The 14,458-nt window shown below is 47.2% G+C and overlaps 1 protein-coding gene across 2 annotated transcripts; it reads right to left on the bottom strand.

Moving 5' to 3' along the window:
* Positions 1-260: 260 nt before the first annotated feature.
* On the bottom strand, positions 261-12,571 carry LOC308580491 (uncharacterized protein). Of its 2 annotated transcripts, none has more exons than XM_081182203.1 (8): positions 12,451-12,571; positions 11,671-11,750; positions 8,603-8,729; positions 7,168-7,248; positions 5,682-5,764; positions 4,596-4,722; positions 3,173-3,289; positions 261-2,920 (listed from the first exon to the last, which is right to left on the bottom strand). In XM_081182203.1, exons 1-8 carry the CDS (start codon positions 12,461-12,463, stop codon positions 1,368-1,370), a joined length of 2,181 nt encoding a protein of 726 aa, XP_081038329.1. In that variant the 5' UTR covers positions 12,464-12,571; the 3' UTR covers positions 261-1,367. The 2 variants fall into 2 exon arrangements, with proteins under 2 accessions (XP_081038329.1, XP_081038330.1); XM_081182204.1 differs by having other exon boundaries at positions 11,671-11,754; positions 12,451-12,557.
* Positions 12,572-14,458: the final 1,887 nt, after the last annotated feature.

The following is a 14,458-nucleotide window of genomic DNA, read 5'->3' as shown; positions in this document are numbered from 1 at the left end:
AGCCTTGAGATGGATCCAGCAGAGTTCTTCCTACGTCCTTGAAAGAAGGTGAGAAATCTTACGAATGAAATAAGCCACTTGCCTTTTCAAACAAGGGGCAATTAATAACGAAGCTGCTTTGTGGAGGGAGCTCAAAAAGCAGAGGTTGCATTGTCAAATAAATAGAGGTGTCTCCAGAACGTAGACATTCAAAACTTTGAAAGCTAGGATTTCTAATAAAGGGTGGGCGATTTGTTCTTTATCAGTGATCAGACACGCCATGAAAGCAAGTTCAGATTTTATTTCAACAGCTGCAGTTGCATGAATCTCAAGCACTAAAAGGGTTGCAGCAAAAACCTATTGGTCATCAAGTTTGCCCTCCTCTTTCTTCTCATTGTCACGTTCATCTTAATCTTTAATACTTCGAAATGGTTCTTTGATGGACCTTCAAGCAACGCATTGACTCTGGCTGATGCTTTTTCCATACTCCATACCATGGGTAGGCAAACTAAGGCCTGGGGGCCGGATCCGGCCCAATTGCCTTCTAAATCCAGCCCGCGGACGGTCCAGAAATCAGCATGTTTTTACATGAGTAGAATGTGTCCTTTTATTTAAAATGCATCTCTGGGTTATTTGTGGGGCATAGGAATTCGTTCACCCCCCCCCCAAAATATAGTTTGGCCCCCCACAAGTTCTGAGGGACAGTGAACTGGCCCCCTGCTGAAAAAGTTTGCTGACCCCTGCTCCATACATTTTCATAGCGCCCCCCATGGGCTTTTTTGGGTACAGTAAGGTGTTGACTAAAGTTCTTTCCAGACACTGAAAATATTTCAACCTGTTGTGAGTTTTTTATGTTTTTTATATATGTAGGAAGTGCTCCTTTTATCACTAAAGCACTTTCCATCCTCCACAATGAAAAAAAGTTCCTCCACCCTGCCATACGGTCACAATCTGAACGACTGGCATCATAGTTGTGAAACTTTATTAACAACACTGAAAAGACTGGGCACTAGAGTATACACCGAAACCATCACTGCCCGCTGTAGATTATCTTACACGAACAGCTCCCCACTACACGTTAAGATTTCCAAAACAAGCAAGAAAGTCATAGGAGGGGTTTTTCAGCGTTCTCCAAAATTGTTCCAGTTTATAAATTGCTTTAGCCTCCGTTCAGAGGACAGCCTGCTCAGAGCCTCATCAGAATCCTCTTAAAACAAGATACAAAGGAAATAGAGAACCGCCACACTCTTGCCTCCAACGTTTGACAACAATAAGAGCAGAGGATGAAGGCAAGAGGCGAATTTTGTTACTAGCAAACACAGGAAGGTGCAAACCTGTGGGACTAAACGGCACCCAACCAAGAGTCAAATAGTTGCATTGTTCATCTTTTAAACAAAACATAGGAGTTTGTCATCAAAATCCGTCTCCTTGCCAGATGGACAGAATATAGGCAATACACCATCATCTTGGTTTTGAAGCAAAGGGGCACATATCCAAAGTTGTCCTGTGTGGCTTCCTTGATACGAAGGAACATCTGAGCTCTTCTTGAAGCTTTTTCCGTACGGAAGACATTCGTACGGTTTCTTCCCTGTGTGAATTCTCTGATGTGTGCTAAGGCTCGTGCTCTGGCTGAAGCTTTTCCCACACTGCAGACACTGGTAAGGTTTCTCCCCGGTGTGAGTTCTCTGATGGCCACAAAGGTGGGCTTTCTGACTGAAGCCCTTCCCACACTCTGCACATTTGAAGGGCTTTTCCCCGGTGTGAGTTCTCTGATGTGAAGTAAGGCTTGAGCTGACGCTGAAGTTCTTCCCACACTCACCGCATCTGTATGGCTTCTCCCCCATGTGGATTCTTTGATGAGTAGTGAGCGTCTTGCTGTCGCTGAAGCATTTTCCGCACTCCAGGCAAGTATATGGTTTCACGCCAGTGTGGACTCTTTGATGGGCGGTGAGACTTATGCTCTGGCTGAAGCTCTTTCCGCACTCCATGCATCTAAATGGCTTTTCCCCTGTGTGCGTTCTCTGGTGTGAGGTAAGGTTTGAGCTGTGATTGAAGCTCTTTCCACACTCAGGGCATTTATACGGTTTCTCCCCTGTGTGAGTTCTCTCATGTAAAGTCAGGCTTGAGCTAGCACTGAAGCTCTTTCCACATGCCATACATTTATATGGTTTCACTCCTGTGTGGGTTCTCTGATGACAACTAAGGTTTGAGCTAACACTGAAGCTCTTTCCACACTCCAGGCATTTATATGGTTTCTCCCCTGTGTGAGTTCTCTGATGGGCAGAAAGGTGGGTGCTCCGACTGAAGCTCTTTCCACACTCCAGGCACTGATATGGCTTTTCCCCTGTGTGTGTTCTTCGGTGTGTATTCAGGATGCTACTGTAGCTGAAGCTTTTTCCACACTCCAGGCATTTATATGGTTTCTCTCCTGTGTGAGTTCTTTGATGATTATTCAGTGTTTTGCTGTCGCTGAAGCTCTTTCCACACTCAAGGCATTGGTAAGGTTTTTCCCCTGTGTGGATTCTCTGATGTCTAATAAGTGTCCCTCTCTCACTGAAGCTCTTTCCACATTCAGGGCACTGATAAGGTTTTTCTCCTGTGTGGCTTCTTTTATGTCTAGTAAGTTTTCCGCTACCACTGAAGCACTTTCCGCATTCCAGGCATTGATATGGTTTCTCTCCTGTGTGGGTTCTGCAATGTTTATTCAAGCTCAATTCATCTTTGAAAGTCTTCCCACACACTGGGCACTTCTCTCCCATGTGAGGTAGATGTACGCTCAGGAGTTCATGAAAATCATCATGCAGAGAAGGAGAAGATTCATTTCCCTCAAGATATGTAGGTCCCCTTCGTGTCCCAAAGGCCTCTGTTGCTGCTTGCTGCTTAGCTGTTTCCAACGACGCCACAGATTGCTCCTTATAATTCTCAAAGCCAAGTCCATCCTCTGTTTGGGAAAAGGAAACAAAAAGAAAACATGATTGGGCTTCAAGGCAGAAACTGAGGACTGGCTGCTTTAGTTATTTCACAGTCTCCAAAATCCTTCTCTTTTCTCTCTACACACCCTGCTAGGTTATCTTTTGCATTTGCCAATATCTGAGAGAATAGCACAAATTCATTTCTGGTTGACTCCCTCAATCAATTTCACCGGGCACAGATCTCTCTTTCTCTGATTGATATTTTTCATCTAAGGACCTACCAGTCAATTTTTCCTGGAAAAATCCCTCGTCCTTCTTTGCAGGCTCCTCCCAGGCCAGCAGTTCTTCCTTTCCTTCCAGCCAGGAGACAAGGTCAGATTTGGGCATCAGAGGACCTTCTTCATGGGATTAAGAAAAGAGAGAAAATACAAGTATTTATGGCACTTGTGACCTGCGCGTCCAGAAATCCCAGGCCACGTAGCCGGTGTTGTACCTCCATCCCACCCCAAAGGGCAAATGGAAAGAAGAAAATGGATTTTAAAAAAGGAAGAAACAAATGAACCGGGTATCAGGAGGGGGAAAAGGACAACACGGTGGTAGGGCATCTGCCTTGCTGTCAAAGAGCAAGCCAGCAGTAAATCACACTGTTCCAAGTAGCAGTTAACACTTTATTAGCAAAAACACAATCTCCACAGATTTGGCTGAGTGTCAGGCCTAAAGAGCAGAGCAGCTCCGTCCTGGTGGTCTTCCTCCATGGAAATCAACTGCCGAGACTAAAGTCCCTGCCTCTCCACAGCCATCTATGTCTCCTCCTCCAGGGCTTTCCCCAAGCAATCAGAGACTGTACCTGTGTGCAGCCTGGGAGTCATTTTGGACTCACAGCTGTCCATAGAGGTGCAGGTCAATTCTGTGTCCAGGGCAGCTGTCTACCAACACCACCTGGCACTCAGGCTGAGACCCTACCTGCCCGCAGACTGTCTCGCCAGAGTAGTGCATGCTCTAGTTATCTCCCACTTGGACTACTGCAATGCACTCTACCTTTGAAGGGGACGTGGAACCTGCAACTAATCCAGAATACAGCAGCTAGACTGGTGACTGGGGGCGGCCGCCGAGACTATATAACACCGGTCCTGAAAGACCTACATTGGCTTTCAGTGCATTTCCGAGCACAATTCAAAATGTTGGTGCTGACCTTCGAAGCCCTAAACAGCCTCAGCCCAGGATACCTGAAGGAGCGTCTCCACCCCCATCATTCAGCCCGGACACTGAGGTCCAGCTCTGAGGGCCTTCTGGCAGTTCCCTCGCTGCAAGAAGTGAAGCTACAGGGAACCAGGCAGAGGGCCTTCTCAGTAGTGGCACCCGCCCTGTGGAACGCCCTCCCACCAGATGTCAAAGAGAAAAATAACTACCAAACTTTTAGAAGACATCTGAAGGCAGCCCTGTTTAGGGAAGCTTTTAATGTTTAATAGGTTATTGTATTTTAGTGTTTTGTTGGACGCCGCCCAGAGTGGCTGGGGAAACCCAGCCAAATGGGCGGGGTATAAATTATTATTATTATTATGCACTCTTCTAATAGCGTGCCCTGGCTTCTCAAGTCTGGGTCGCTGATTTTCCATTGGCACGGGCCAATGGAAGCAGATGGCACAGCTGGGCCATCTGCATGTCCACACCTTCCAACTCCATGTTTCCCCTTACAATCCTCACCCAGAGAGGCCACATTCCTGTAGTTCTCCAACATGACTTCTTTGTACAGCGCCCTTTGGTCTGGATCCAGCAGAGCCCACTCCTCTGCGGCGAAGGAGACACTCACTTCCTCAAAGGAGACCAAACCCTGGGAAAAGAAGGATGTGTTTTCTCAACAGCACCAAACTGATGGACTATCCCCTCATGTCTTTAGCTAAAAGAAATAACCCAACTGAAACAAGAATCCATGCAGAGGCAGGAGGAAGAAATTGATTTGAGGACCCATCCACCCTACAAATCTGCCACACAGGATGCCGGCATCTGCTTGCCAGGATTTGTGCCAAGGGGCTATTGCGCTTCTCTTTGTGGCCTGCTCTGATTGGTTGGGCCACTCGCATAGCCCCGCCTCAGGAGCAAGTGGGAGGAGCAACCAGGGTGGATTTGATTTAAATCAAATTGTTTAAAACCACAATTTAAATCACTAGCCAGTAAGACTTCATTTAAATCATTTTTTTACAGAAAGACTCATTCTTGCTGGTATAATCTAAATATTTACAACCAGATGGAAGGTTTCACTTTTGGAATAATAAATTTCCAGAGTAGTTTCTGCAGTTATATCAAAAATTATTGATTTGGTTTTACTATTAGACATACACAGACAGATAATTATGAAATTATTGTCAGGTTTAATAAGTTAACTGTTCATATTTGGACAACTTTTCTGCTGCATTTTATTGGAAGGAGAAAAATAATCATTTCCTAATAATCATTTCCTTAATAACAATTTATTTAACTAAAACAATAACATTATAGCATGTTTGTTAACTGATGTGGTTAAACATTTTTTTTAAAAAAAGCAGACTAAGTTTTAGCACACAAGAAAAACTTAAAACAATTCCTTATTTCCTGATGAATAACCTTTGGACTATAATGCAACTTAAACAGAAAATTATCTTTAGAAAGACTTTTCCTCCAACAGCATTTTATTTTAAAAATCCAATTTAAATTTTAAAAATCTGATTTTTTAAAAACAATACATTTATTTTTACCCTGGGAGCAACCTTTTCCTGGATCGCCTCTGCTATAGATAGGAGGAGCCTCACTTACCTGAGATGAGGGAAGAACGGCTCTTTCCACCCGGCAACAAAGAGGCGAGAGCCTTAAGCACGTCATGGAGGTTTCCCCTCCACCTGCAAGGGCGACGAGAGAGAAAAGATGGCAGGGTAATATTTTCTATGCCGGTTCCTTGCACAGCAACCACGTCATACTGTTTGACTTGGGAGATGCAAACCATGATTCTAGGTTTGATTCGCAGTTCATGGAATCGTAGCCTTGTGGAGATGGAAGGGACTCAAATGGAATTTAGTCTAAGCCCCTGCAATGCTGCCCCCCTTGATTTTGTGAGGAATCAAAGTGGGTGAAAACCATTCAAATGGGTGTCAAGGCATCTAAAGGTACCCCTGACCATTAAGTCCAGTCGTGGCCGACTCTGGGGTTGCGGCGCTCATCTCGCTTTATTGGCCGAGGGAGCTGGCATTTGTCCGCAGACAGCTTCCAGGTCATGTGGCTAGCATGACTAAGCCACTTCTGGCGAACCAGAGCAGTGCACGGAAACGCCGTTTACCTTCCCGCCGGAGTGGTACCTATTTATCTACTTGCACTTGACATGCTTTTAAACTGCTAGGTGGGCAGGAGCAGGGACCGAGCAACGGGAGCTCACCCCGTCATGGGGATTTGAACCGCAGACCTTCTGATTGGCAGGCCCTAGGCTTTGTGGTTTAGACCACAGCACCACCCGCGTCCCGTGTCAAGGCATCTAGCCTCAGGCTATTCTGAGAAGTGGTTTTTTTTGGGGGGGTGCAGGGGTACGCATACCCTTAAACATTTTGTGAATCTAACAGGATAAGAAACTAAAAATTTTAGTTTCTTCTCTAGCACGTTGAATCGTCAGTTTCATTGCTACGCCCGACGGCGGCCTCATTTTCTGTCATGGTGTTTCCTGAGTCTCAGATGGAAGCGAGCGTTTAATGTGTGAAGTCAACTGTATGTTGATGATGATGATGATGATGATGATGATGATGATGATGATAATTTATTATTTATACCCCGCCCATCTGGCTGGGCTTCCCCAGCCACTCTGGGCGGCTTCCAACAAAATATTAAAATACAGTAATCCATCAAACATTAAAAGCTTCCCTGAACAGGGCTGCCTTCAGATGTCTTCTAAAAGTCTGGTAGTTGTTGTTCTCTTTGACATCTGGTGGGAGGGCGTTCCACAGGGCGGGCGCCACCACCGAGAAGGCCCTCTGCCCAGTTCCCTGTAACCTCACTTCTCGCAATGAGGAAACCACCAGAAGGCCCTTGGTGCTGGACCTCAGTGTCCGGGTAGAGCAATGGGGGTGGAGATGCTCCTTAAGATATACTGGACTCATGAACTATAAAATGAACTATAAAATGGTGATTTCCTTGAGTCAAAATGAAAGTACCCCCTAAACATTTTTTAAAGGGAAAAAACCACCGTTTCTGAGAAACACAAAACAAGACCACAACCTGGCAAGGTAACAACCCTTCCCCAGATCATCCTTGCACCTACCTGCCAGTCGCTCCGGGTCAAATTGCTCTCCCTCTCCTTCCAACCAGCTGATGAGAAGAGGTTGAAGAATCAGAGGCCCATCTTGAATGGAAGAAGAAGAAAATATTTTTTTCCTTCTAGGAGTCCAGAATTTCAGACTGGACTGGTTCTGTTACCGGCCTCCTAAGACAGAGATAGTGCCATCACTGGATACAGGGAAATGATGGGAAGCACCAGTTGGGGAACCCCCTAAGGGAAGAACGCTCAGAGCCCAGGGATTGGTGGTGGGACGACGATGGGTCATCAGAGGGAGAAGACTGGGAGGAGGAGGTGCCGTTAGCTGGAGGGGTGACAGGACTTAGTGAGCAGGAGGAGGCTGTGGCAGAGAGCAGCCCAGAAGCAGAAGATGGAGCAGGAACGGAGGTAATTATAGGGACAACACTACCCAAATTGTATAGAAATTTATTTATGTATGCTACTACAGCAGCAAGAATGTTACTTGCCCAAAAGTGGAAAGAAGCTGTTTAGAGCTTCAAAGGTCAGCACCAACACTTTGAATTGTCCTCAGAAACATACTGGGAGCCAATGTAGGTCTTTCAGGACCGGTGTTATATGGTCCCAGTGGCCGCTCCCAGTCACCAGTCTCGCTGCCACATTCTGGGCAACCAGCCCAGGGGTAGGCATTGCCTGCCAGCCTCCTCTTCCTGCTTTGGTAAAACTATGCAGGGAAAAGCTTTGGGGCAAAAGCAGAATGAACCGGCTCTGGCACCACCTATTGTCAAGCCTCACTGCCTTCTGTCCTATCAGTCGCAAGGGCTGCCAGCCAATCACGGCTGCCCTCTCATCCGGAGCTGGCAAAGAGCCCCATCTGGAATAAGAGGAATGAGCTTAGCACAAATGCGGTCAGGTGAAGCAGATAAAACGAGAAAGCAACAGGAGTTCTCCGTGTCTAATAATAATAATAAATTTTTATTTATACCCCACCCTTCCCGCCCAGAGCCGGGCTCAGGGCGGCTAACACCAGTAAAATTACAATAAAAACATAATGGGGGGGGGGGAACAATTTAAAATACAGGTTAAAAATACAATTTAAAATGCAGCCTCATTTTAATAATAGCCCATAGATCAAAACCATAATAGGAGGGAAACATAAGGGTCAGACTGAGCCCACACCAAAGGCCAGGCGGAACAGCTCTGTCTTGCAGGCCCTGTGGAAAGATGTCAAGTTCTGCAGGGCCCTAGTCTCTTGGGACAGAGCGTTCCACCAAGTCGGGGCCAGTACTGAAAAGGCCCTGGCCCTAGTTGAGACCAATCTAACCACCTTGCGACTTGGGACCTCCAAAAAGTTGTCATTTGTGTACCTTAAGGTCCTCCACGGGGCATACCAGGAGAGGCGGTCCCGTAGGTACAAGGGTCCTAGACCGCAAGAAAGGCAACGGGGAGAGGGGGTGCTTACCCAAAGAGGCCACCTCCCCATAATTCTCCAGCATGACTTCCCTGTACAGAGCCCTCTGGGCTGGATCCAGCAGCGTCCACTCGTCCTTGGAGAATTGCACAGCCACCTCCTCAAAGGTCGCAGGAGCCTAAAGTGGAAAATAAGGTACCGGTATGTCTCGTCACACACAGAAACAGGCAGTCAGACAGGTGAGCAGACGTGACCTGGCCAAAGGCCCGTCTAGCCCAGCATCCTGTTCTCTCAGTGGCCAACCAGGTGTGTGTAGGAAGCAGAACCTGAATGCAGATTCACTTGGGATTCCCGGGAACTGGGATTCAGGAGCAGAGGGAAAGCGCTGTTGCACTCAGGTCCCGATTCTGGGCTTTCATTCGAGACATCTGGTTGGCCACTGTAGGAGCGATATATAGAGGGGCCTGATCTAGCAGGTCTCTTATGTTATTCATCTTTGGACTGGAAGGGACCCCGAGGGTCATTCAGTCCAACCCCCTGCAATGCTAGAATCTCAGCTAAAACATCCAAGACAGATAGCCATCCAACCTCTGCTTCAAAACCTCCAAGGAAGGAGAGTCGGAAGAGAGGGGAAGCAATGCAGGCAACTCAAAAGATACTACAGTGGTACCTTGGTTCTCAAACGCCTTGGTACTCAAACAACTTAGAACCTGAACACTGAAAACTTGGAAGTAAGTGTTTCGGTTTGCAAACTTTTTTCGGAGGCCGAAGATGCTCCGTTTAAAGTGTTACGCTTCTTGATTTGAGTGCCACACTTCCGTTTTGAGTGTTACGCTGAGGTCTGCCTGTTTTTGCGTTTTGTTTTTGTGGCTTTTTTGTTTGTTTTCATGACTGTGTGGAACCCAGTTCAGCTACTGATTAATTGATTGTGTGACTGCAGTACACTGTTTACTGCTTTCATTTTATGGATCAGTGGTCTCGTTAGATAGTAAAATTCATGTTAAATTGCTGTTTTAGGGGTTGTTTTTAAAAGTCTGGAACGGATTAATCCATTTTGCATTACTTTCTATGGGAAAGCGCACCTTGGTTTTGGAACGCTTTGGTTTTGGAACGGACTTCCGGAACGGATTAAGTTTGAGAACCAAGGTAGAACTGTATACACTGTGCGATTAAGCTGCAACTGGTTCAAATAAGCGTTCTGTTTTTCTGTCCTTGTTTGAACTGATCTTGCTAACTAGTCCTAGGTACGATTTCATCCCAGCTTCTTTTGCTCTATGCCTGGGGAGGTCTTGCCTCGCTTATCCACGTAGAAGCAGAAACCATTTATTGTGCAAAAGGAGTTGATGGGAGACCTATCCGTCACTGTTTCTGAAATCCAATCATTTCTAATTGTTTAATAGGAAATTGTTTCTGTTGTTGGATGTTTTTACTGTGAAATCGCATCATTCCTTTAGACTGTTTGCATACCACTTTATCAGTCATCCGATGCAACAAGACTAAGACATGAATTAAAACTATACAATCAGGAGTTCAATTTTTTAAAAAACCTGCTGGAATAAAAAAGTATTCAGTTAAGTGCCAAAACCTTAACAGGGAAGGAGTTCAACTCTGTCCTCAACTGCAAGGGATTTCCACAAGATTGGGTCCCTAATTCTGGTGGATCCGAGCCACACATCCGAGTCAGGGGGAGCGCCTCAGTGACTCCCCTGAAGACTTCAGTGGTCAAGCAGAGATATAAGGGATAAAACAGTCTTTGAGGATTCATGGACCCAAGGGCCTTGTAAATTAATGACATGAACCTTGTACGTGGCCTGGCAACGTATGGGCTGCTTTTGAGCAAAACTGCCCAGGATTTACACTGGGCAGCCTTGACATCTTCCTGCCACAGAAGGCAAGGGGAGGAGAGGGAGGTTTTGACGAAAATAAGAATAACGATAATGATTCGGGTTTCTTTTGTTTTGTTTGTTTTGCTGTGGTTCAAAAGGTCCAGGTGATCAAACTAGTGGAATTCACTAGTGTAGTGTTTTTCACCCTTTTTTGGGCAAAGGCGCACTTGTTTCATGAAAAAAATCACGAGGCACACCACCACTGTGTGCGGAGAGGGAGATGTCAGAGCCCCGCTGCTCTCTATGGGGAATCGGATGAGAGCGGACCGCCTGTCCGCTCTCATCCGATCTGATCCCCACCCAGGACGGATGGAAAATAGGGTGGACACAGTCCGGCGCCCGCCTAGTGGGCGAAAATTTGACTTTTTTTTTAAAAAAAATCTTTCGAATTTTTCAATTTTTCCCACGGCACACCAGGCAACATCTCGCGGCACACTAGTGGTTGAAAAACGCTGCACTAGTGTCTTCCAACTGGGGCAACTCAGTCAGATGGGCAGAGTGCTACAGTGGTACCTTGGGTTAAGTACTTAATTCGTTCCGGAGGTCCGTTCTTAACCTGAAACTGTTCTTAACCTGAAGCACCACTTTTAGCTAATGGGGCCTCCTGCTGCTGCCGCGCCACCAGAGCACGATTTCTGTTCTCATTGTGAAGCAAAGTTCTTAACCCGAGGTACTATTTCTGGGTTAGAGGAGTCTGTAACCTGAAGCGTCTGTAACCTGAAGCGTATGTAACCCTGGGTACCACTGTACTACTACTACCAATAATAATCATCATAATAGTAATACAGTGGTGCCCCGCAAGACGAATGCCTCGCAAGATGGAAAACCCGCTAGACGAAAGGGTTTTCCGTTTTTGAGCTGCTTCGCAAGACAAATTTCCCTATGGGCTTGCTTCGCAAGATGAAAACGTCTTGCGAGTGTTCCGATTTTTTTCCGCTCCCCCCCCTTTTCTAAGCCGCTAATAGCCTTTTAGCCGCTAAGCCTTTAATAGCCGCTAATCCACTAAGCCGCTAATAGCGCTAATCCGCTAATAGGGTTGCTTCGCAAGACGAAAAAACCGCTAGACGAAGAGACTCGCGGAACGGATTATTTTCGTCTTGCGAGGCACCACTGTAATGAGGAGAAGGCCAGGACATTCAGCAACCTCTGTGCTTTCAATGCATGGCAAGGGTCTTCAGAGATGCATTCCATAAAAGTAAGCCCACAAAGCCCCCCCCCCACCAAATCTCTTACTTGAGGGGGCTGCGTAGAGTCTCTTCCCATTTCACTGTGAAGAGGAGGAGACCCAGAAGGTGTCTCTGGGGCTTTTTCTGCTGCCTGGAAAGGAGACAAAGAAGGATGAAGGGGATAGTTTTTTTAATCCTGTGTGTCTGTTTCCCTTGGAAGTCCCTGGGGTGAAAAAAACAGCTTTCCTCTGCAGCACCTACAAATATTGGACAGAGCTCAGAGAGAGAGAGAGAGAGAGAGGGAGCGAGAGGAAGATCTTGCAATGCAATCAATGCATTTTTGGGGCGGAAAGGGGGCTCTTTGCAACTGGATAATCCTATTATTTTATTTTTTTGCGAGGCAGGCACGTCCTTTCTCTCCCCGCCTCCTCCGCCCATGCTGCTTCCTCTGCAAACAGAGGGTCTCCCCATCTTCCATGGAAGATGAAGTTGGTGGTGGTGGTGGGAGAAAAGTGAGTCATAAACTTGTAGAGTTGGAAGGGGTCCGCAGGGTCATCTAGCCCAACCCCCTTGCAATGCAGGAATCTGCAGCTCCCCCCAAAAGGGATCGAACCTGCGGTCTGCCAGCTCCCTGCTCTAACCGGCTGAGCTACCCTAACAACAACAAGGAAAGCATTGCAAAGGCAGCCCATTTTTGCACCTGGGTTGCAGAGGTCAGACCCCCACCCTCCCATTAAAAGAATTTTTTGGGGGTGTATTTGTGTGATTTCAATAGGAAGGAAATCTTATGTCTCCCCCCCTCCCCCAAGAAAAAAAGGCCAATTTTTCCCCTCTCCATGCAGGATACCTGCCCGCACCATGTCTTCCTCCTGGCCAAGGAATGTCACCAGGCCTCTTCCTTCCCTGCCTGAAAGGAACAGGGAATGGGGGCTCCCTATTGTCTTCCGCCACCTCAACCTCACTTTCAGAACTTCCTGCCTCTCTAGGAAGCCCCTGGAGGACCAGGCTGCCTCTCTCTCTATCCCTCCCTCCCTCCCTCCCTCCCTTGCCTGCCAGCTGCTTTGCAATTATTGCACCTGAAGCATCATTTCTCTGCTGGGTCCTCCTCGGTTTTTTTCCCCTGAGAAAACGGTGAGAGAGGCCTCCTGGAAGCCCTTCTTTCACCCCCCTTCCCTTGCAACCAGAGAGATTTTTTTTAATCTATTTATTTGATTTTCCAAATTAATATTTACATTCACATAATAGCATAATATATAAGAACAATATTCCAAAGAATCCCTTGAACTTACCTCCTTCCCTTTGTGGGTCTTTTTGTTAATCCTTTCCCTCTGCATCTTTTATATTAACCCACATTTTTATACCTCCATTATGTCCATAGCTCATCGTTGCATTACAAGTGTTATTCCAATCCCACAAAGATAATTTGGTGTTTCTGCCTAATGGTCAGAGGTCCCTTTACCTTTACAGTGGTGCCCCGCAAGACGAATGCCTTGCAAGACGGAAAACCCGCTAGACGAAAGGGTTTTCCGTTTTGGAGGTGCTTCGCAAAACGAATTTCCTATGGGCTTGCTTCGCAAGACGAGAATGTCTTGCGAGTTCCTGCGGGGGTTTTTTCCTCCCCCCCCCTTTTTCCCAAGCCGCTAAGCCGCTTATCAGCTGATCCTAAGCCGCTAAGCCGCTTATCAGCTGATCCGCTAAGCCGCTTATCAGCTGATCCGCTAAGCCGCTTATCAGCTGATCCGCTAAGCCGCTAATGGGCTTGCTTCGCAAGACGAAAAAACCGCAAGACAAAGAGACTTGCGGAACGGATTCTTTTCGTCTTGCGAGGCACCACTGTACTTTATAGTCTTATACATGGGAAAATACAGTATTTCAGGCACAAAAGTTGTTGAGTTCCCCCTCCCCAAGTTGCTTTTTTGTGGTTTTGAGCTATTTTAAAGAAATTTCACCAAAATCTACACTTCCGACATTGGTTGCTGGATTTCCCCGGACATTAAAGTGATTTCCGCCGGGACACTGTTTCCGACAGCCGGATCCTGGAAGCGTCCGGGAAATTCTGGACGTATGACAACCCTAAACCAAGTCCCCCTCTCTCTGATGCGGCCCAAAGGAAAGCAGGACAATATTTTTGGCACCAGCTTGGCTGCAGAAGTTTCTGGAAGGAGGTGCTCAAGACGCCATCCAACTGTCTTAGGGACTCTACTCCAAATTTGTGTAGGATTTACTCCATAGTTTTTCTTTTCCCAAAAATATCCCACAGGGCAGCGGAGTTTTAGGATCAGTGTTTTCCTTCTAGATGGGCTCCCTTCCCAGGTGGAGGAGCCCCCAGCCGCCCCTCACTTCCCTATACAGTCATACCTCTTGTTACGTTTGCTTCAGGTTGCGCGTTTTCAGGTTGCGACCCGGAAGTACCGGAAAGGATTACTTATGGGGTTTCGCCGCTCGCGCATGCGCAGACACGCAAAATGACATCACGCGCACACGCAGAAGCGGCAAATCGCGACCTGCGCAGATATGGGTTGCGTTCTGCTCATGTTGCGAACGGGGCTCCGGAACGGATCCTGTTCGCAACCAGAGGTACCACTGTACAGCACACAGGGCCGTCTTAAGCATATGTGGCGCTGGGGTGCAGAGATCCGCCCCTCCAGGTTGCCCAAAGTTGTTGACCTTTTTATAGGGCGGGCTGGCAAAGCGCGCACAGCACAGCTGGCCTGACCGGCTGCCTCAGCAGCAACAGAGGAGCTTGAGGCGGCAGCGGTGGCAGCAGCGCAAGGCCGGGCGCCTGGGGGTGGGCAAGCCCAGCCCAGTGCAACAACAGTCGAGCCTGAGGCGGTGGTGGCGACTGAGTGAACCCA

This window comes from Podarcis bocagei (genome assembly GCF_964188305.1).
Source record: "Podarcis bocagei genome assembly, chromosome: 2".
Lineage (NCBI taxonomy): Eukaryota > Metazoa > Chordata > Lepidosauria > Squamata > Lacertidae > Podarcis > Podarcis bocagei.
The sequence above is the reverse complement of the archived record's forward strand: the minus strand, read 5'-3'. Positions and strand labels throughout refer to the sequence as shown.

What these genes read in the sequence shown, in the direction of transcription:
- LOC308580491 (XM_081182203.1), bottom strand. An exon ending in TGGGGAGGTGGCCTCTTTGG is followed by an intron (nt 7,249 to 8,602) that starts GTAAGCACCCCC and finishes CTTCCATTCAAG; the next exon opens with ATGGGCCTCTGATTCTTCAA. An exon ending in CAGGAATGTGGCCTCTCTGG is followed by an intron (nt 3,290 to 4,595) that starts GTGAGGATTGTA and finishes AATCCCATGAAG; the next exon opens with AAGGTCCTCTGATGCCCAAA.